This window comes from Pseudopodoces humilis, chromosome 2, assembly GCF_049639895.1.
Source record: "Pseudopodoces humilis isolate 2021_Gansu_Grassland_sample_001 chromosome 2, ASM4963989v1, whole genome shotgun sequence".
Classification (NCBI taxonomy): Eukaryota; Metazoa; Chordata; class Aves; order Passeriformes; family Paridae; genus Pseudopodoces; species Pseudopodoces humilis.
Window position 1 is genome coordinate 98,649,138 of NC_142201.1, and position 20,914 is coordinate 98,670,051.

Here is a 20,914-nt window from a genome sequence, read left to right on the forward strand (position 1 = left end):
GGCTAAGACAGACCTTAAGGCTGCACAAAAATATGCTTACCAAGATAGCAGAAGGTTTTAAGCTTAATATTGGAGTATTGTGTATTGTTAACAGAAAGCAAACAAGCAAGCATTGTTTGAAGCAGGTGTACGTGTGCTTTTACTGATTGGCTAGAACAATTGTCTGTAAGCTTTAGCAATATGCTATTGGCTGAAAAATTTATAAAATTATGTTCTGTAACAAAGAGATCTTTGGCTGCTCAAGGCAGACGTGAGCTTGTGCCATCTCCTGTATCTGTAGCTGAGACTGGTACCTGAATAAAGCTTGTGATGCATCAGCTGGCAGTCCCATCCCATTTGTGAAAAAATGCCAACAAAAAATAAATATAATGAAGTGAAATGAAGGAAAATTAAGTGGAACATAATTAAATTAAATTATATTACTTGAAAATGAGAAATTTCATTTACTTTCATAAAACAAAGAAGTTACATTTCATGAAAGGAAATCAAATGAGAAATCAAGGAATGAAATAAAAGAAAAGGAAATTTAGTTGTTTATAATGCTGTCTTGACTAATTCTGTTTCTGTTGTGATGCTCTTATATGTTATAAACAAAAATCTTCCAGAGCTTTCTCTCTTTAGGGCTTCCATCCTTGGATCCAGTGCACTGTACATGTAAGTATAACAGCACTTGCCTATACAGATGCAAGTATAACTGCTGCATGCAATAATAAATAATGCTTAGCCCTCAGATATATTTCTCATTTTCATGTTTTAAAAATTACTGTTTTCACAAAGAAATATGAGCTCAATTCTATAGATACAGAAATCAAATCACAGAGAGCCTGTTGAGCATTTCTGAGATTATAGTGCAGCCTGAGGGGGAAGAGGATGCACCACCACAGAGCCTGAACTATTTACTTCACTTTCTGTAACAAGTAAGTAGTGCTGTGACTAGAAATTCATTTTCCATTTCTCAGACAAAATTCTAAGCCTACTCTTGTGTTTGCTGGGTTGAATCCTAAATTTCAGCCACTGACCAGTCTTATTGTGGTCTGATAAGATTAGTGTGCCAAGTGGTGGCAGGAATTTTATTAGAGACTAATAATCTAATTTTATTAGAGGCTTGTATAAATATATATACAAGATGTACTATGCAGAACTAGCACTGAAGTGGAAATCCTGTACTTCAGCTTTCAGACAACCTTTAAAACTTCCTGCTCTCTGTAGCTATGCTGGGTTTAAATGAATTCTCTGAATCAGTGGTGCTCTTTTTGATGTAGTTATCAGGCACTTTTACAGGTCCAAGGCACAGTTAGCAAGTTTGTTTCTGTCAGAAGAAAATGGTGTCCTTCTGAACAGAAAGGTGAAGCAAGGGTCTTTCCAAGGTGCTAGGTGCTGCACTTGGGTCACCACAACCCTGTGCAGTGCTCCAGGCTGGGGCAGAGTGACTGGAAAGCTGCCAGTCAGGAAAGGCCCCAAGGGTGCTGGTCAAGAGCAGATGCACACGAGCCAGGTGTGCCCAAGTGGGCAAGGGCACCTGGCCTGTAGCAGCAATGCTGTGTCCAGCAGGACCAGAGAGTGACTGTCCCTCTGTGCTGGGCACTGCTGAGGCACCTCCAATCCTGGGGTCAGTTTTGGGCATTTCACTACGAGGACATTGAGGTGCTGGAGCGCATCCAGAGAAGGGAACAGAGCTGGGGAAGGGTCTGGAGCATCAGAAGCAGCTGAGGGGGTAGGGAGCTCAGCCTGGAGAAACAGAGGCTCAAGGGGACTTTCTCCACAACTCCTTGACAGGAGGGTGGAGCCAGGTGGGAATCAGGCTCTGCTCACAGGGAACAAGGGACAGGACAAAATAAAACAGCCTCAAGTTTCCAAGGGCACCAGGGGAGGTTTAGATTAGGAATTATGAAAAAGGGATTGTCAAATTTTGGAATAGACTTCTCAGGGAAGTGGCCAAGTCACAAGTTCAAAACCCACGTGGATACAGCACCTGAGGATACTGTTCAATAGTGAAGAGGGAGGTGGTGCTGGGTTGATGGTTGGACTTGAGGATCTTAAACATCTTTTCCAACCTTAACAATTCCATGATTCAAGGCATGCTATTACTGCCCTGAAATCTTGTGGGCAGTAGTGTGGTGATTACACTCCCTTTTATTCCATTTTACAAGGAGGATACTACTGTGGAGTAATCTAGATGAAAAGTACTCATCCGTGAAAAGGTATTAAGGTTATCTGCCTTAAGATCAGTCACTGACCTTGCAAAGAAGCAATTTAGAATAATCAAAGTGATGCAACAGAGGCAATGCTGGAGTTTTAGCATCAGTAACTATGAAACAATACAGCACATTCCCTACCCTGTCTTTTCAGTTGGACCTTCTCAATGCCAGCTTTAAATCCTTTCCATTCTCAACTACTCAACAAAAGGTCTAGGAATTTCTCCTCTGGAACCCCAGCATTACCTATTAAAAAATGGACTTCAGTGATCAACAGCTAAAAATCTAAAATAGTAGCTGTTGAGGTACAGCTGTATGTCATGTAATTGACCATGCTACAAACTCAGCATCTGAAAATTTATACTATTAATTTCTAAGAGTTTATCACACACAGGAAGAGACAGCAATCCAGAGACTACAGAGATTGACAAAATTTATTTATTTATTCCCCATTTTTTTGACTTTTCAAAGAAACCCACTACAAATACCATCCAAGTTGGAATATACTAGTATGCTACCACTGTTAAAAAAAAAAGGCATGAAAAAAAAGTATAGTTGAAGGCTAATAAATTCTGATACATCTGCATGTTCACTTAAGAGTCCTTATTATTCTAGGACAGTGGAAGTACAGTAGACATTCAGTGACAGCTAATTTGCCAGCTCATGAAGACAAACAAGGACTGATCAGTGTGTCTGCCTTCTCTTTAAAAGCCAATCAGCAATAAATAGATAGTGTCATTCATTGTCATGCAGGAATGATTGTGGTCTCTCTACTTAGCTGGGCTCCTGGATTTTCATGATTTTAGGCTACTGGGTGGTTGAGGAGTTTGGGAAAAAAGAAACTTTGAAAGGTTCAGTTTATTAGAAGAGGCTATGTTTAAATTTTATGCTTTAACATATTATCACTGTAGTTTCATGCCTTAATGTCTAACAGCAACAACATTCTTTTTTCCCCCATAGAAGGGAATATTGTGAATGCATTATAATCAAAAATCAAATTTTTACACCACCTATGTTATATTCAGCTGTTATATTAAGAGGTGTTACCTGGGTTAATTACGTAACACCATGTTAGAATATGCCTCAAGTGAGACATTTTAATCAACTATGCTGTTGCTTAAACACCACTTTTCAGACATAACTCTGCATTATTTCTGAATTTTTTAATATATCTTAAAAATATACCAATTAAAATAAATTATTGTTATATATTTCTTTATATCAAAGAAGAATCTTCAAATTTACAAAAAGCCAGTCCAGAGGTAAATATGTGTCATATTCCACTAGTGAAGAATTTAAAGTAAATGACATTATTTCCAAATAGTTAAGTTCTTTCAACATACAGTTTATTGCCTGCTCTTTATTTATTATTTAACTCACAGAAAGAAGAAAGAACATTTTGTTTCACAAGAATGTCTCTCGACAGAGTGGACATGTGGATTTGTTGCTGGATGAGAACCATTTGTACTGAAAAAGAGAAATTCATCTGTTTAATATATGAAGGCAAGCTGAGTATCAGAAACACTAGTACATAATCAATAATAACCATTATTGCCAGGGATCTGTGTTGCTAAGCTGCACCAGGGCAGGTTTAGACTGGACAATAGCAAGCAGTTCTTCACAGAAGTCATTGGGCATTAGATTGGGCTGCCCAGGGACATGGTGAAGTCACGGTCCCTGAAGATATTTAAGGAAAGACTGGATGTGGCACTTAGTGTCATGGTCCAGCTGACAAGGTGGTGTTAGGTCATAGGTTGGACTCAATCTAAAATGTCTTTTCTAACCTAGTTAATTCTGTGATTCTGTGAATGTAAATTAAAACATTAACTATACTTTTTTAAAAAACAACAAGAAACAGCAAAAAAACCCTTTTCCTTCATGCATGTATGCATGTGTATATGTACATATGTATTTGTATATACACATATTAGACAAACACTGTGTAGCTGCTCTTCTCTCATTACCTGCACTTATATCTTAGTACAAAATCCACAGAAATAATTTATGAGTGCAGGTAATCCCAGATACTCCAATAACAAAGTGGAAAATTGTTGGTAATACAGAAGTTTCTGGTTTAAACTATATAGGTAGCCAGGCTGGATGAGGCTTGGAACAACCTGGTCTAGTGGAAGGTGTCCCTGCTCATGGCAAGGGGTTGGAACTAATGAGCTTTAAGGTCCCTTCCAACCCAAACTGCTCTATGATTTTTTGCCTGTTTAAAAATATTTACTCCAGGTACTTACCAAGCAAGCTGAATGAAACTTCTTCTTGCATGTTCTGCAAGCTTTTTTGGGAAGAGAATAGTTTGAACCATGAATGACTGAAAAACAAATCATGCAATCTTCAACGCCTTCAAAACGTTTATCCACGTTATTTTTCCACAGAGATAAGCCTTCCATAATACTTCCATTCTAACAGAGAGAAAAGAGCTGTTAATACTGTAGAACTCCTTTGGACTATTCCTGTTGTGGTCATAAAAACATGAAGGAAACAAAGCCTGAAGGATTTATAATCTGAAATGACATGCAATACATGCAGTGCATAATTTATAATACTCTGACTTACAGAAAAGTGAGTATTCATCAGAGCAGGAAGAGTGTATTCAGGAGCACTTAAAATGGGATTTTGAGATTTTCAATCACTGCTTAGTTTTGTTCTAACCACAGATGATGCAATTTCAGCAACCATCAGTCTTTTAGAAAATTCCGTGGATGGGGTTTCTGGTTTTGATTTTTTTGTTGTTGTTGTTTGTGGGTTTTTTCCAAATAGTTGAGATGGTACTGCCACACAGGACAAACACTGGACCACATCCTAAGAGCTCTAAATTTTCAACTTGGGCTCTGGATTTAACAGGACCTAGTAGGCTGATCATTTTACCTCTGTGCATGTATCTGGAGAAAAGCAGATGGTAAGAGTGACCCAATTCTATGAAGGCCTTTGCAATCTACTGATGAGATCTATTACACAGATCCATACAATACTGCATTACTTGGAATATTTTTCTGCTATAAGGACTTTTTAAGTTTTCAAAACTAGGAGCTTTATTTCAATTCACCTGATGTGTAAGATATGTGCTTAACTGTAGCATCCAATTGCGCCACTGCTGCACAGCCACACCAACCCTCTTTCCACTCTCAACTGTTATGGATCCCAGTGGATAATTTGATGGAAGCTGTATTATTAGTTCAATAAAGATATCATCAACAGAATAGGTTGCAATGACTTCTCGAGCTGCAGACCGAGCTTTTACCTTTAAAAAAAATATAGGTATTAAAAAATGTCACAGAGACATACTCAGCATCTCTAGTCTATGTGTATGTATATATATATATATATATATGTATATACTAAAAACATTACAGTACACATTAAATTATTTTCTTAGATCAGGTAAACACTTTTTTTCAAAGAAAACAAAAATCTACTCATATCTTGGTAAACTAAAAAGAAATTACCAGCCATTTTTCAATCTACTGATTGATTACACCTTTTAATAAACAAAAAAGTATTATAGTGATAGCAGTACCTTCCACTGATGCCCTCAACTTCTTCAACATCCTAAAATCCATTCTTTCATGTCTTTCCAAGCAGAATATTAATAAACATCCATTTAATTTATTTTCCAAGAAAAAATATGTTTAATCAGTTATTTAGAACAAAATTGCAATAATATAAAACAGAACTGACAGTCTGGTTCTGAGAAGTAAAATTTCTTGAAATATTTGTAAAAATCTCAAGTGAATAAAAAGAAAGGACAAAAAGTCTTACTGTCATGCCATTAAATAACTGTGTGCTAGTCTGAACAGAGGATATTTCCTGGGAGGAGAGCACACTGCTGACATATTTGCTTGTGAATTTATCCACAACATTGAAGACACGCTTCTCACAGCTATTCCACCACAGCCTCACCATTGCTGGCAGATCTTTCAGTGTTATATGGTACACAGAGCACGCCAAGTGTGGGATCTGGGATGACAGCACCCCTGTCCCTGGGAGGGAAAGAAAAGGTGTTGAAATACTCTTAATACATTAGTCACAGATGTTGGTGCCTCCACAGCACATAAAAAAATTCTGATTCCAATATAACAGTGGTAACTGGAATTTCATGTACATGTTCCTATTATTGCTATTCTAAGGGCTTGTTTGACTCAGGCCTTCTTCACCAGGCTGGTTTCTTTGTTCCTTAGCCTGACACTCCACACCTCAGAATTCACCTTCTAATTTAGAGACTGAACTCCAAGTGAACACCAGGAATCAACAGTAATTTTGTATTGCAGAAATCACAAAACACTCACTTTGGAGTGAACAAACAATAAGGTGTTTGGTGGACAGCTGAGCTTTGCAGGCATGTATTGAAATGGCCTCAAGTTCCACCAACAGAGGTTCAGATTGGATATTAGGAAAAAATTCTTTGCTGACAGAGTGGATAAGCATTGAACAGGCTGCCCAGGGAAGTGGTGGAGTCACCATCCCTGGAGGTGTTCAAAAAACATGCAAACAGGGAACTTTGTGATATGGTTTAAGGGTCACAGTGGTGTTCAAAGGGTGAACTTGGATGATCCCAGAGATCTTAATGATTCTGTGACAAGTTAAGGGAAGACTTTTCCTTGGGATGTTATGTTAGTGATTCTTTCTTAGTGTCATACACATAAATTGTTCTGCATTATACAGTGATGTCCAATCAAAAACTTAAGAAATGGAAACTCCATTTCCTTGCTTATACCTGCATAGGTACATAAAAAATAATTCAATGAAGGGACTCAAAAATCTAATTCTCTTTCATGTTTTTCAGCTAAAAAAAGCAGCATATCTTCTCTCATCATCACTGATTAACCAGGTCTTCTGAACAGCATGACAAAAACAACATACAATTTAACATCTCAAACATTTAAAAATATGTATTAAAATATTTTTAATATTTTGAATTTATATATTAAAATACAATAAAATACAAACATTTTATTTAATATTAAAAAAATATATCTAGAAGCAATGGTTCCAGAATAGATCACACATTTCTAGTGTTTTGGAATCGTTAGGATTCAATAGTAGCAATGTATTATTCCTGGGTTTTGTCCTTCTTGGTTTCTCTGATAAATATGTCAACTTTGGTTAATCTTCAAATGGGGAGTGTTAGCCAAAGATTATTAAACATATGTATGTATTTGTCTCTCTGTGCATTTGTTTTATAGGTAAGATTTTCTAAATTATTTTTAAGAGAAAAAGCTTATTTAAATATAACAACTCTCTCAAATGCACAAATACAAGTTTTACTAACCTTTGACATGTAAACGAAGCTCTTCAGTAAAGAAGGTTTTTGTGTCCTTATTCGGAACTTCTGAAGTTGGCCCAGAAAAGACAGGGTTTTCAGGCATAAGCCTGAACAAGTGATAAAGCAGTTTATTCAAGCTTTTAGTTCTTCTAAGGTATTGTGAGTAGAGAACTCGCAGCTGATGGCATTAAAAAAAAAAAATCACAAAAAAACCAAAACACAGTAAATACAGCTTACTCTATAAATAATACAACTATGTTCTTGCAGGGAGGAAGAGCAACACTGGGATTCAGAACTAGTGTTTAGAAAAGAAGTTTAGCTCTCTGCACCATTTAGAATGATTAGATTATAACATGTACTAAGCTGATTTGAAAATGCAAGAAAGACTCTTAGTTCTTCATTGCTCTAATCTTACCATGCTCAAATACAGCGGTGCAGAAATCTAAGTCTCCTGGTGCTTTCAGAATTTTCACTAATTTCACAAAAACAAGGGATAAGAAGTTACATAATTAAAAGAAAAAGGCTGGACGAAACTTCAAGACTGAAACTAAATAAGTAGCATAAGAAATTCAGTTAAAAAGAAAAGACTCTGAAAATGTACCTGAGAAGAAGCTGCTTTAAAGAAAGCTAATGTTAACTTCCAAGTAAGAAGATATCCTAGAACAAGGCAGAACTCATCGCTCAGGGGTTGAATAACTGCAAATTCTCCAACCGGAATGCATTCCAGGATGTTTTCTAGCAGGAGTTCTTGGGTGGCCAGGATAGACATAAGAGCTGCTGGAGGTGATCTGTGGAAAAACGTTATCTGGAATAGTAAACTCAAATCTTGAGCACAGCATGAAATGAATTTATGTTTATAGCCTTCCTAGGATGTCATGAAAGTAAAACCATGCACAGAACATAAATTGAGCCTTTTTTTACAGGAAAATTTACTCTTTTTAAAATTTCTTCTTTTTCCTTGAATGGGACAGTTGGTATTTTTACCTTCTTAGAAGACAAATTTAAACTGAATGCTGATCACTTCATCTGGGAGTGGCCTATGGCTGAGCTGATTTAACAACCTACATCATCGATAGCTGTTTTGCTTGTTTTCTCTGGCGTCACACCAACAAAGGAGCAACTGAACAATGATCTCCTAATCACTGTTGGCTGTAGGCTGAAAAGCCTTTTGCAGCTCTGCAGTTAGGAAAGTATTAATCATTGGGCTGAGGTTAAAAAGGAATTTTAACCAGTTACCACATTCCCTCTTCAAACCAGAGACCTCACTAGATTCAAGCTGTATAAAACACACAGGTTAATTTTGTTCCGTTTCAAGTAATTGAAATTACCTGTGCAGATGGACATATTCTGAATACAAGTAAAAATTTGCTAAGATTTTCTATTATAAAGCATATATGGCACTTACCTCCAGTAACTGCACCAAAAACAATCGCAAATACTGACTCCAGTTTTAATGCAAAGGCAGATAGGATCAAAATATTTAATATTTTAAGTATTTATAACCTTATTGTCATAGCTATGCAATTTTTTAACATCTCCTGGCTGACTGCTACTCTGCTGCAAATTTCAATCTTTTAACACATTTTAAAAATATGGAAGACAGTCATATAAAAAGTGAGGGAAAAGATACACACAATGCCAATTCCTCCTCTTCGTCACCATAGGACTTGAGATCTTCATCATCAAATTTAGGCAATTCAGGCATTAATCTATAGAAATATGGAAAGGAAATAAAGTTTAATTTTTAAACAATTTTTAATAAATTATTTTAATATATGTGATGCATGCTTCTTTGCTGATCAACATCAACACTACTGACAGACAATAAAATAATGGCAGTTATTCTTTAACAACAACACAGAATCTTTTAGAGACACGTCACCATTGCAAAGATGGTTCATGAGTGACAGCCAATGAGCATGTATCCTTGCTCACTTCTCTTTCCAGGCCTCTTACTTTTCCTGAGTCATGCCAAAATAAAATTCTCTATCAGAATAAAGATATTGCAACTTTATGCCTCAGTATAAGTGAAAGATAATGGTGGCTGGCTTAAGCAATCTGCCTTGCAATCTGCATTTTGGGGAGCCAAATGTACATATTTTTCAAAATCTGTATTGCCTTTCTAGGTACTGGAAATATCCAAGAAGTTCACAAGAATACTACCCATCTATATTCATTTTCTTACCTAAATTAGTGAAAATAAAAATACCATACTATTTAATGGTAGTGTCAGGCCAGATCAAACCTGAAATATTTCAGTTTACATTTTAGGATTCTATGAGTACTAAAATATGGGCTAAAACTAAATACCTTTATTAAGTCTGCTAATACAATTAACCTTAGCATTCATAGTTTTATATAGTGTCCTCCAAATAAGAACAAATTGCCCAGATAAAGATTTTCTCCCATAACACAACATGATTTTGCTACAAGTGCATATTCTACAGCCCATTTTTTTAAAAAAAGGGGCAGGAGGGCTGAGAGGTGATGAGTGAAAAATTTGTAGCCTCTTACTTATGCATCATATGGTAGACAGAAACCTGTACAGGTCGAGCCCGGAAAAGCAACAATGGAGAGAGTGTGTTCAGTAGAGTCTGGAGTTTATCTGGAAGATTTGTCTTCTGGCCTGCAACAAACTTCGGTGGCAGCTTATGGTTTAACAACTGGTCCTTTGAGATGTAAGTTAGAGCTTCACCCAAAGATGTTAACACAGAATTCTGAAAAGAGCCTTCTGATGCATTTTTGGTTTCTCCTATTTAAAAGAAGACAAGCTGTGATGAAGAATGTATGGATGATACCATAAACAAGCTCTGCTGAAACAACTCAAGACTGCTTTTGGCAGGTTCCATCTAATCTTAACAATCTCTACACTACATGCAATCACTTTATTAATTAGCATGTAAGTGTTAAAAAAACTGAGTTGTTATAAACTCGATTTACATTATATTCCTGTAAATTCAAAAATGTGACCTGATCAGTTCTATTTCAGAACACCCTGGCTATTATTCCCTTGTCATATACTTGCCTGTGATTTTCACCAACAAAGGTAACAGCAAATTGTGAATTCCCTCAGAAAAGAATTCTTTCCATTCACTGACCAAGTTCTTAGGAAGATTTGCAGTAGTGTCAGGAGCTGCAGCCTCAAAGTAAGCACTAAGGGCAGATGCCAAGTCACAACTGACACAAGCAAAAATCTGCACAAGCGGGACATGGTAAAGTGAACGGCTCTCACTTGTTGTCTAGGAGGAAATAAACACAGAGGAAGATTCCTTAACCATAAATTTGCTTTAAAATACATTTCACATCTCCTGTCTACACCAGAAAGTGTCATTTCAAAGACAATTCAATCGCAAGAACCATTTGAAAATTATTTGGGGTAGGGAGGTGTGTTTAAAAATAGAATTTGTACTTTAATACAACTTCCTGAAATGAATTTTCAAGTCTCACCAACATTTAGAACCATGGATTGTTTCCATTGTATAACCTTCCTTATAATGACAAGAAGAAAATTCAATGGACAACATGCTACTAAAATCTGGAAATTATTGAAGTGGCTATTTCCTCTCCCCCAACACAGCTGCTTTCATTTTTGTTCTTACTAGTTCTGTCAGAAAGGAGTATCACTATCAATTTAAAATATTCCCTACTTAGTCTACACAACAAGATTCTCTTGAAAGTTTTTTGTTTGTTTTTAAACAAAACACATAGCTCTGAGCCACATACCATTAGGTAAGATTAATCCTGAGACCAAGAAAGGTCGCATCAAGTTTCCAGCCTGTCCTTCTAAATATATAGGTGATAGAGAGTGAGAGATTCTGTATCTTTATTTAATTAATCAGGAAGGAATCAGCTGACTACTGCCACTACTGACCTCTTTCCTAACAGCATTAGAATATAACTTTGATATTCCATATGATCAGTTAGATACTGAAATGCATACACTGCTTTTTATTCAGTAATTTCGATGTATCATGTTAGACTGTGTCTTAAAGGAATATTGTTTTTCAAGACAGAGACCTACAGCAGACATATTTCAAGAATATTGCCAATTACCAATGCCATTATTAAATACCATATTACTTGAAGAGTGAGCTGATTTTATCTCCATACACAAAAAGAAACAGGACTGTATAACAGCTTGTGCTTTTAAACCACGTATGACCTTTGTCCAATGTCCAAAATAAACAGGATTTTGTGCAATTTTTTTAACATTGTGTCAAATATTTGGTACACTGAGATTACCGTGTCCCTGCCATATGCAGGAATAATCAAAAAGGTAAGTACATTAGAAGTGAAGATGCTTCCATATTACCTCTAACCAAGCCAGCATGGAGCACATCAAAAAGTCCCACTCATTATCAGCCAAAGGAGCTGTGGAATATTTCAGCAACAAGGGAAGGTAACGCATCATCTCAATGTTGAAACCAAGCAATTGAGCACTTGCTTCTTTCAGATTGCTGTAATACAAACACGACCAAAGCTTACATAGCTTCATGTTGTAGACATGAGTATTTATATTCTCACCTTCACTCCTCCTCACAGGACAAATTTGTCGGGCTCCACCACACTCTGCCCTATGTGCTTTTGATATTCTGTCTTTCAAAGGCAGAGTGCTACATTAGCTGCCAAGCCTAAATAACATTCCTAAATTACAGATTCATACATTTCTACAATTCACACATTTGCTTGAGCAATACACTTACATAAACTATGAATTTTAGAAATTTTAATTAAATCAATGCAAGAAAAATAATCATTTTAAGTTACTGATTTAGGAAAAAATATTAGCCCTCAAGTGTCCAAATATTATACATTACAGATTTAGATTATTAGGAAGAAATCCTTCCCTGGGAGGGAGGTGAGGCCTCGGCACAGGTTGCCAGAGGAGCTGTGGCTGCCCCATTCCTGGAAGTGTTGAAGGCCAAGCTGTATGGATCTTGGGGCAACTTGGTCTTATAGAAGGTGTACCTGCCCATGGCACGGGTTGGAACTGGAGGAGCTTTAAGGTCCCTTCCAACCCAGACCACTCTATGGTTTTATGATTTTTTTGAAACTTTGTTGCCTGGATTTTTCTCATGATAGCCAAAAAAATAAATCTCTGTATATTTTTACTCCTTGCTGGAAGCTTTTCAAGTTACATCTTTGGGTCCAGAATTTTTAAAAGACAGACACCTAAGCTTGCTGTGCAAGTTTTATTCCTGCTACCAAAATAACCAATCAGAACTTGGAACTGAATATCCAGCAACACCTACAGAAGTTGGTTGGCTCTGAATGCATTTGAAAACACTTGACATCTTTCAAAAGCATTTACAAAGCTCCTTAGTTTTCTCAGCCTTCAACCATCCAGGTAATTTTCTGCAGTATGAGTTAGTGTATACTTAAAACAGATATACTAAACCAAGGTTTCTACAAAAGCTTAAATATGTAATATTAGAGCAGTAGATGGCAGCTGTACAAATTGATTTTGTTAACTAGTCTGTATTTTTAAACTCTTGTCTTATAAATAAGAAAAGAAAGTCAAATTATCTCAAAGTTGTGCCCACCAGCTAAAGAGAAAGCTGTCCTCATTATCATTTTTCCAAGATATTATGATTTTCAGGATTGCAGGTAGTAGATGATCACAATCAATACTTCTATCCTTCAAGCAGGAGTTCAAAATGGAAAGGCACCCAAATGCTCCTATAATAATAAAAATGTAAACTCAGTAGTCATAATTATCAAGACAAAACAAATATTAGAATGTGTGTCAATGGAACTTAACTTTAATATCATAAGACAGTTTGGACAATACCTAAGCTTTCTTCTTTGAACACTTAATCCACAGATGTCATTGTTAAATCAAAATGCAATATCCAATCCAAACTTTTTTTAAAAAAAATTCCTATAAGATTAAGTGATAAGTTTATAAAATTTTTTAAAAGGAAAGATACCTTCTAAGACTGAAATTCCTTTGTGCTACTTAAAATACAGTATGCTAAGCAACAATTTGGACAGATAATTACAACAATGCAACTGAAAGCTGTGAATTCTAATGTTATTGGAATGTTAATTGGAGTTCTAGTCCAAATGGTAGTTTTTACTTTTAGAGTGAAGTACAACTGTTGCATTAGTACTGTTTTCCATTTTTAAGAAGAACTGTATTTATCTAGATTTCTTGGAGAAAATGAACATTTCCAACAAGCACGATGACAAAAAAATAAGGTAAAGTATCACATATGCATAGCAAAACCAACCAACCAAACCCCTGCTTCACTTAAACAAGTTCATCAGTGTTTTTTTACAGCTGACCTGAAAAGAAAGACACCATTGGAATGGTAAGCCCACAACCTACATACCACTTAACATGAATTTGTACATATATGATGTGCTCAGGAATCCCTAGAAAATTGAGAAGTAGTAGAAGGGAAATGCCAATTACAAATAAAAGGCCTCCACAACAGGGGAGTGAGGATTCTTCCATTTTCTTCTGTTCAAAGTTTCATAGACATATTTCTTTGCCTCAGTGTTTCACTTAGAAAGCCAGGAAGCCTCAACTAAGTTGAAAGAGTACGAAACTACCACAGTTGAGACTTTTAAGATTCCTCTCAATTTCTGCATGACACTAACACTGACAATTTTCACACCTGAAGAACATCCATTTGAAGAAGTCATCTAAAATCCTGAGAACACTGCCATGGGACAGATGTCCACGGTTTAAAGTAACAAAATATAGTGTTTTTTTCAATTTAAGTAAGCACAGTTCTGTTACAAAATAGAAAACCTACACTTCAATTTTCATATAGACTGATCAATAAGAGTATGTGAAAGAACACACAAAAGCAGTAAGGGACAAAAACAGAAAGGACATTCTTCTTAAATGACATCTAATTCATACAGATAGAAGGACTTTGTGTGAACATTTCCAAATAATTTTCTTGGAAAGCAGCAAGTTTGTGAAAACATAGACCCAAATTAAGTAGCTATATTCAAAGCAATATCATAATACACCTCAACCACCCCTTAAGTAATTTGCCACAGCTGCAGACAGTTAATGTAGCACAGTTTTCAGCTGGAGGAGCTACTCAAAAATTGTATGTAAACTCTGAAAGAGTTCCTGGCAAAGCATCTGAAGACAATCATGACCAGCTGACAACAGTAATATTTTTGCACATTGTTTAAAGCCTGAATGGTTCACTGAAAACGTTGATATTTATAGACATGCTTATATAAGATAGATCAAACTAGAAGACAGCAACATCATGACACTTTTAATAATAATGGTCCAAATCTTTTAATTCTAACTTTGTATCTGGCAGTAGAGCTTGTATTTTCTGAATGAGACAGAAAATTTCTATGCCAAACAGTTTAAAAGAATGAGGCAAACTGAAAAGTATTTCTTTCTAGGAAGAGCAATATTATAGCAAATATGTTTTATCTAAAAGCAAACATTATTACAAAATAATGTTCTTAAATTCTAATGAACTAGATTGAGGTAAGAACATACTCACCATCAGTGCTGGAAAGCTCTGTCTGTGTACATGTCATAAGCTTGGCCACACAATGGAAGACAAGTTCCCTCTTTTCTTCCTCAATTAAGAAAGGTGATAAACACTGAAGTGTATGCAATCTGCCCTCTGTCAATGGAAGGAACCTATTCATACAAGTAAAACACCAACAATGAAATGAACCCAAAAACTGAACTAGGAAACAAAGTATCAATTAGTTCATAATGACATAATAGCCTCTGACATAACTAATCCCACATGCTAAACCAAATCTGACTTTCACATGTTGTACACATGTATCACTTCATTTTCAGCCTTCGGTTGTCAAAGGTCAGAGTCAGGATCGTTTCATACTATCAACATTCACAACAAACTGCAAGTTTGTAGGCAGCAGTATTAAGATACCCTTCTGTTGTCTTGAAAAGTTCTTTCTTCTCCCAGGATACAGCATTCTCAGCATGGATCACTTTGGCCATGGTTAAGGACCAGAGTCTTCCATGTTCCTCTGATCTTCAAAGAAAAAGAAAGACCCTGGTTAATATATGCAGATGCTCAGGGTTCTTCACCACAAAAGCATCTGGATGCATTTTGAATCAACACACAAATGGAAATATAGTGGTACTCTATACAATACAAACCATGAAGACAGAACTAATAGTTGTTTCACTTGTTCTCGCCTACCTGTCAAATAGAGTTTGTTGCAGGCTAGCTGTACTACTCAGAGCACTGAACTCCTCATATGTAATGTGCATCTCTTCTAACATATGAAGATACTCCAGAAGCAGACAAGGAGGATTCTCCAATTCTTTAATCCATTGTAATGAGTACAACAGTTCTGCAACTAATTAAATAACAGCTGATGTTTATAAATGACTACTGACTTACAGAAGAAAGAAGTTTGCAGTTCAAGTTTTTGCTGGTTTTTTGAATATGCTTTTAATGCATTAAAGATATTTTTACATGCAATCTCAGGTGCTTCAGAGTATGAATTGGATATTTGCCATTGTATCATAACATACAAGAAAAAAAAAGGCTACAGTAATCTATTCTAGATATTCAAGAAATTTTAAAGCAAACTAAGCATGGCATGACTCCTCTCTGTTCTCCCCCTTTTCTTTAATATATATTTCTTGCAGACAAGGCAATCAATACCTATGTCCAGAAGAAAACCAAGCAAATTTCATAAGAGTTAGCACGAGGTTCCTTCATTAGCTTACAAACATTAAACAATTACACTTCTCATCATGGTGAGATTTTTGGAGATGGAATTGTTAATTTGGTAATGCTGCATTTAACTTGAGCATTCTTGAAAATAAAAGGAAACTAGATTTCACCTCATGGAATTAAGAAAAGTTGTCTCAAGCTATTTTTAAATTATAGTTAAACCCTCAAGGGAGATTCAGTTCTTATTGCCCAGTCATGCCAATGCATGGTGTGTTTGGGCAATGAACAGATCTGAAGTTCATTGAAAATTCATACTTCTCCCAACTCAAAGTTCTGTTGAGATAGGATGTATATAACCAAAAGAGGTTCCAGAAATATAAAAAACTACTTTTCAAGGAGATTTGAACAAAAAAAAAAAAAACAAAAAAACAAAAACAAAACCCAAATAAACAAGAAAAAAAGCCACAAACCAGCAACCAAAGGTAAAAGGATAATTTCTCATACCTGTATGCCAAACTTTACCTATGTGTTTCTAATTTTCAATTCAGATTACAACTACTATAAAATAAAATTCCTTAAAGTCTTACCATTGTAACTTACTTATATTATCAATTTTCTTTCTTTCAGCATCATCATTTCCATGGACTACGCTATTTTTCAGTTGAAGTAGTACCATTTTACTTAACAAGGCTGAAGTACACAGATGGCCTGGAAGTTTGGTTGTGCCACACAGCTTGACACTTGATCCCAGAGGGTCACAATTCATACTAAGCCTTCCTTCCAAAAGAGGCTTGTGCACCCACTGTAATATGTGCATAAAAAGAGTATGAAAAAATACTTTGATCTGTTTAACCTTGAAAATTCAGAATTATTGAGAAATAACCATGACACATACACATTCATATCAAAAGCACAATGGTGACAATGACCCACTCCAGTGTATTAAAAACCTAATTGCACAGCAGTAATTTGGAACTGCACTACTGCTAAGAAACAAATACATTTCTTTAGAGCTCTATGTATTTTACAAGAAATTGTAGGGTTACTGAAGACTGTTGGCTGCACAGGAAATTGCTGTCCCTCCACACCCTCTATGTATGTCAGCATTCTGTTGGCAGATAGCACACCTCACTCTTCTGCAGATATTGGTGTCTTTCACAAAACTAATCTTTATGAAGAATTAACTTAGAGATAAAAACATCTTCATAACGGTTACTCTGTCAGATAAAATTCCAGAACTGTAAAGCAAGTTGCTGGTGTTCTGTGCAGAAAAGGGTAATTTCATAGATTTTAATTTTTCTCCAGTAGTACTGGATGGGTCCATGAACAGAGATTTTGTCCTCTTTATGGACAGAGGCTGAAAAGAACCTCTGCACAAACATATGGTATTCATAAGTGCACTGCTATGTCAAAAGAAAGAATGCTTACCACCCTAGGGAACAGAGGCTTGAGGAAAGATTGACCACCCTGTGCAATCCATTATCATTTCCATACCTCAGAGCACAGAGACTCGTGCAACTTCCCCCACTCCGTTCTGTTTGGTGTGACATGCTCAACGTAAGCTCTCACAAGATATCCAGACTGTCCAGCAGCTTCCATGAGCTTCAACAACAAATCACTGACTGCAGAGATCAAAACCTGAAGACTGAAAAAAGGAGAAAACGCTGCAAACAAGTTGTGCACTATTCATTAAGAGCCACCTGCATATTTTCCATGGATACAATGCTCCATACATGCAGTACCAGGGGTGGTTAAGTTCTGCTCTACCCATTGCCTCCAAGAGGCTGAAAAGTCTTTCAGTATTACAGATGTTAATTAAATAAAGGCTATTATAGCACTGATCCTGGTTTGTTTTGGAGAATGATACATTATGGAACAGGCATCCCAATTACCTTTTAACATCTAAAGAGGATGACTGAACTTGGTTCTTGACCCACAGTGCAGCTTTAAGCAAAAAGGTGCTCTGTTTCTGAGTGCTCTGAAGCTGATGCACAAGTGAATTTACACCAGACATCCAAGTGTGTTTTAATTTGCATACAAGTACATCTATTGTAGGGAAAAGAAAAAAGAAAACAAAACAACAAAAAATGGACAAGCAAAACCACCACAAACAGGTAAACTGTAATTACAACCTACAGCATACAGCAACAATCAAATGTCTAAAGATCCTACAGTAGGAAAACAATCCTCTTTTCTGTGGTTACATGCAAAAACTATCAAAGGCACACACAGAGCTTTCTTGTTGCACAGCAATTTTAAATTAACTGACTCACAAGATTCAATTTAATTAAGAGTGATGTTCCTGTTGTCTGCTACCATATGGCCATACAATCTTCAAAACCACAGCTCTTTCTACCAAAATATGGAATATTCACAACATCAATAGTCATTTATAAAGCAGCAGTGGTTTCCAAGCTAGTACTGACTTACTTCACTTCTACGACAATACTGAAACATTGTATTTACTCATATTAATGTCAGTATATGCATGTAACAATTTAGCACCCTCAAAGTCTGCATTCAAAGAATATAAATCAGGATCTCAGTCTGAACTTGAGACACTGGTAGAGAGAGGCATGGATCACAATTTGTCTGGGCAACTTGGCCAATATAAATGGTTTCAGAATAAATACATGTTATCTGTAAAGAAGTGATTGTACACAGGTTTTCAGAGACTCCCCAGATTGCAAAACTAACAAAAAAATGTTCATTTGTTATATTTCATAGACTTTAAACAACTTCTGTAACAGTCCAAACAGTGTGCAATATCACAGCCTCCAAGTTAGCTGATACTAACATTAAAAAAGCATCAAAATCCTTGTAAAGATGTTCAGGACTTGATGCTTTAGTAGTACCTATGAGCACAGTAAATTAAAGCAGATTTTCATGAGTTACAGCTGCAAATGCTCAGTGTATGTGAACTCAGTATTCTATCACACACTTGATTCTGTTTCATGAAAAGGAAGAATTTAGATGTAATCATCACCTATGAAAAGGCTCGGTTGAAGTTCTTTTTCCAGATTACCTGTCAAGTGTGTTGCATCCTGCCTCTGGGCACACAGCTGGAAGATGGTAAGGAGCAAGTCTTCTGAGGATGGCATCAGCAAACACCCTTTCACTGAGCTGAAAAAGCTCGAGGCCACATCACAGATGAAAGATACTGATGGTTCAGTATTTCCAGCTTCAGAAAGATCCTTCGCTTTACACAGAGCTGCTTGAAGTTTATCAATAATCCTTTCAACAAAAGTTTCACCAATCAATGATTCTGTTGGGCAGAGGAAAAAGACAGTATGCTTTAATTGCATGATAAACATGACTGTGCAAAGATGCCATATTAATATGGACCAATTTGATTTCTATTTACTAATTCTGAATGCAAAATAAAGTGCAAAGCAGTTTCAGTCTAATGGATAACTTAACTCTCTTATTTCATAGACACCAGCCAACATTTCACACTGCCAAGTATTTTTCTCTAAACCAACTGAAGCAGCTTTGGAAAAGGCATTTAAAATAGATCAAGTGCAAAGTGATCCCTCCCCTTTTTATGTCTTCCGAGCTTCTGGCAACCGTGAGCCCCAGATCTCACCGGACTATTGCATATAGCCACGAACATGCTTAGATCCTTTTTCATAGGATAGAAAGCAAGCCAATCACATCTATCCTTAAACTCTGCAGTATCCTGAGGCAATGAGTTCTATTATTTAATTATAAACTGTATGAAGAAGTGTACTTTTCTTTCCCCTCAAGACTGCTATCTAAGCATGTTAGAAACTCACGTTCTTCCACTGAAAGAAATAATGATAAATTTCTCATATTTGCATTTCCTATATAAATTGTGATTTTGTGGCTCTTAAACACGACCCCATCCCTAACTAATTCCACTACAAGCTGACAAATTCTAGCCTTTTTTCTGCATCTACAAGCAGTAGATCCACTGCTTGTCTAACCATCCCTAGCAGATTTCCTTGGGCATATTCTATTACACATTTTTCAAAAGCATATAGATGAACAAGAACATTGCAATAACCAAAACTACATGCAGTATTCTAGATATTGACAATATATTCAGTATATTGACTAGATACTATAAAAAATTTCATTTGTCCTCTGTTCTTTTCACAGCAGCTTCTAATAACCTGTATTCCTTTTTTACTATCTGTCACTTACAGGGAAACACCACAATGACTGAAGATCTCTTTTTGAGTTTTAACAGGTCAGAGCCCATCATTGAACTGACAGTTACAATTATGTTCTTCCCGTGTATACTTGTAATATTTACTGGCTTTGGATTTATTTTGTAATCTTTTGTATCATTTAAGCACTAGGTATGACAACACACTGCTATGGGTCTGTGGCTTTTCAGTAACAATTATCTTCCCTTCACTATTTATCCTTTTCCCCCTTGAATTCCTTTCATCATAGGCTACTGATCCATTAAAGGCTCTTCTATTTCCTCCATAACAATTTGCCATAATAAACTTAGATAAGAGATCTCATTATAAGATTCTTTTTGAAAGTCCAAATACTCTACTTTGGCTTGAATGGCTAACTCAAGAACCACTTTAGCTCCTCAAAATCTCCTAGGCTTCATCCAGTGTGATTTAAACACAAGTCACCCAGCACCCAGAAGAAAATGAGCTCAGAATGTCTCTGGCTCTAGAGTCAAAAAGAAAAGTCACTGGACAATCAGCCCTAGAACATCACAGACTCACAAGCACATTTTTTGAACTCTCTGTGGAGAGAGGAAACAGGTTTTCCTGATGGTCCTTTACATAAAAAGTTCCAGTAACAGAAAAAAC

General features: G+C 36.2%; 1 protein-coding gene across 1 annotated transcript in view; it reads right to left on the bottom strand.

The window, feature by feature from the left end:
• Window positions 1–2,615: 2,615 nt before the first annotated feature.
• The window catches only part of LTN1 (listerin E3 ubiquitin protein ligase 1), a 31,278-nt gene continuing 12,979 nt past the window's right edge, over window positions 2,616–20,914 (bottom strand). The window contains exons 13-30 of the mRNA XM_005523988.2: window positions 19,141–19,380; window positions 18,008–18,161; window positions 17,610–17,760; window positions 16,716–16,917; window positions 15,633–15,792; window positions 15,357–15,461; window positions 14,955–15,097; window positions 13,011–13,146; window positions 11,780–11,924; window positions 10,493–10,706; window positions 9,982–10,219; window positions 9,102–9,176; window positions 8,069–8,255; window positions 7,474–7,645; window positions 5,964–6,184; window positions 5,251–5,445; window positions 4,439–4,606; window positions 2,616–3,662 (exon numbers count right to left, since the gene is read on the bottom strand). Of these exons, the coding sequence (XP_005524045.1) occupies window positions 3,600–3,662; window positions 4,439–4,606; window positions 5,251–5,445; window positions 5,964–6,184; window positions 7,474–7,645; window positions 8,069–8,255; window positions 9,102–9,176; window positions 9,982–10,219; window positions 10,493–10,706; window positions 11,780–11,924; window positions 13,011–13,146; window positions 14,955–15,097; window positions 15,357–15,461; window positions 15,633–15,792; window positions 16,716–16,917; window positions 17,610–17,760; window positions 18,008–18,161; window positions 19,141–19,380 (2,969 nt within the window). The 3' untranslated portion in view covers window positions 2,616–3,599. The remainder of the gene's footprint in view (window positions 3,663–4,438; window positions 4,607–5,250; window positions 5,446–5,963; window positions 6,185–7,473; window positions 7,646–8,068; window positions 8,256–9,101; window positions 9,177–9,981; window positions 10,220–10,492; window positions 10,707–11,779; window positions 11,925–13,010; window positions 13,147–14,954; window positions 15,098–15,356; window positions 15,462–15,632; window positions 15,793–16,715; window positions 16,918–17,609; window positions 17,761–18,007; window positions 18,162–19,140; window positions 19,381–20,914) is intronic.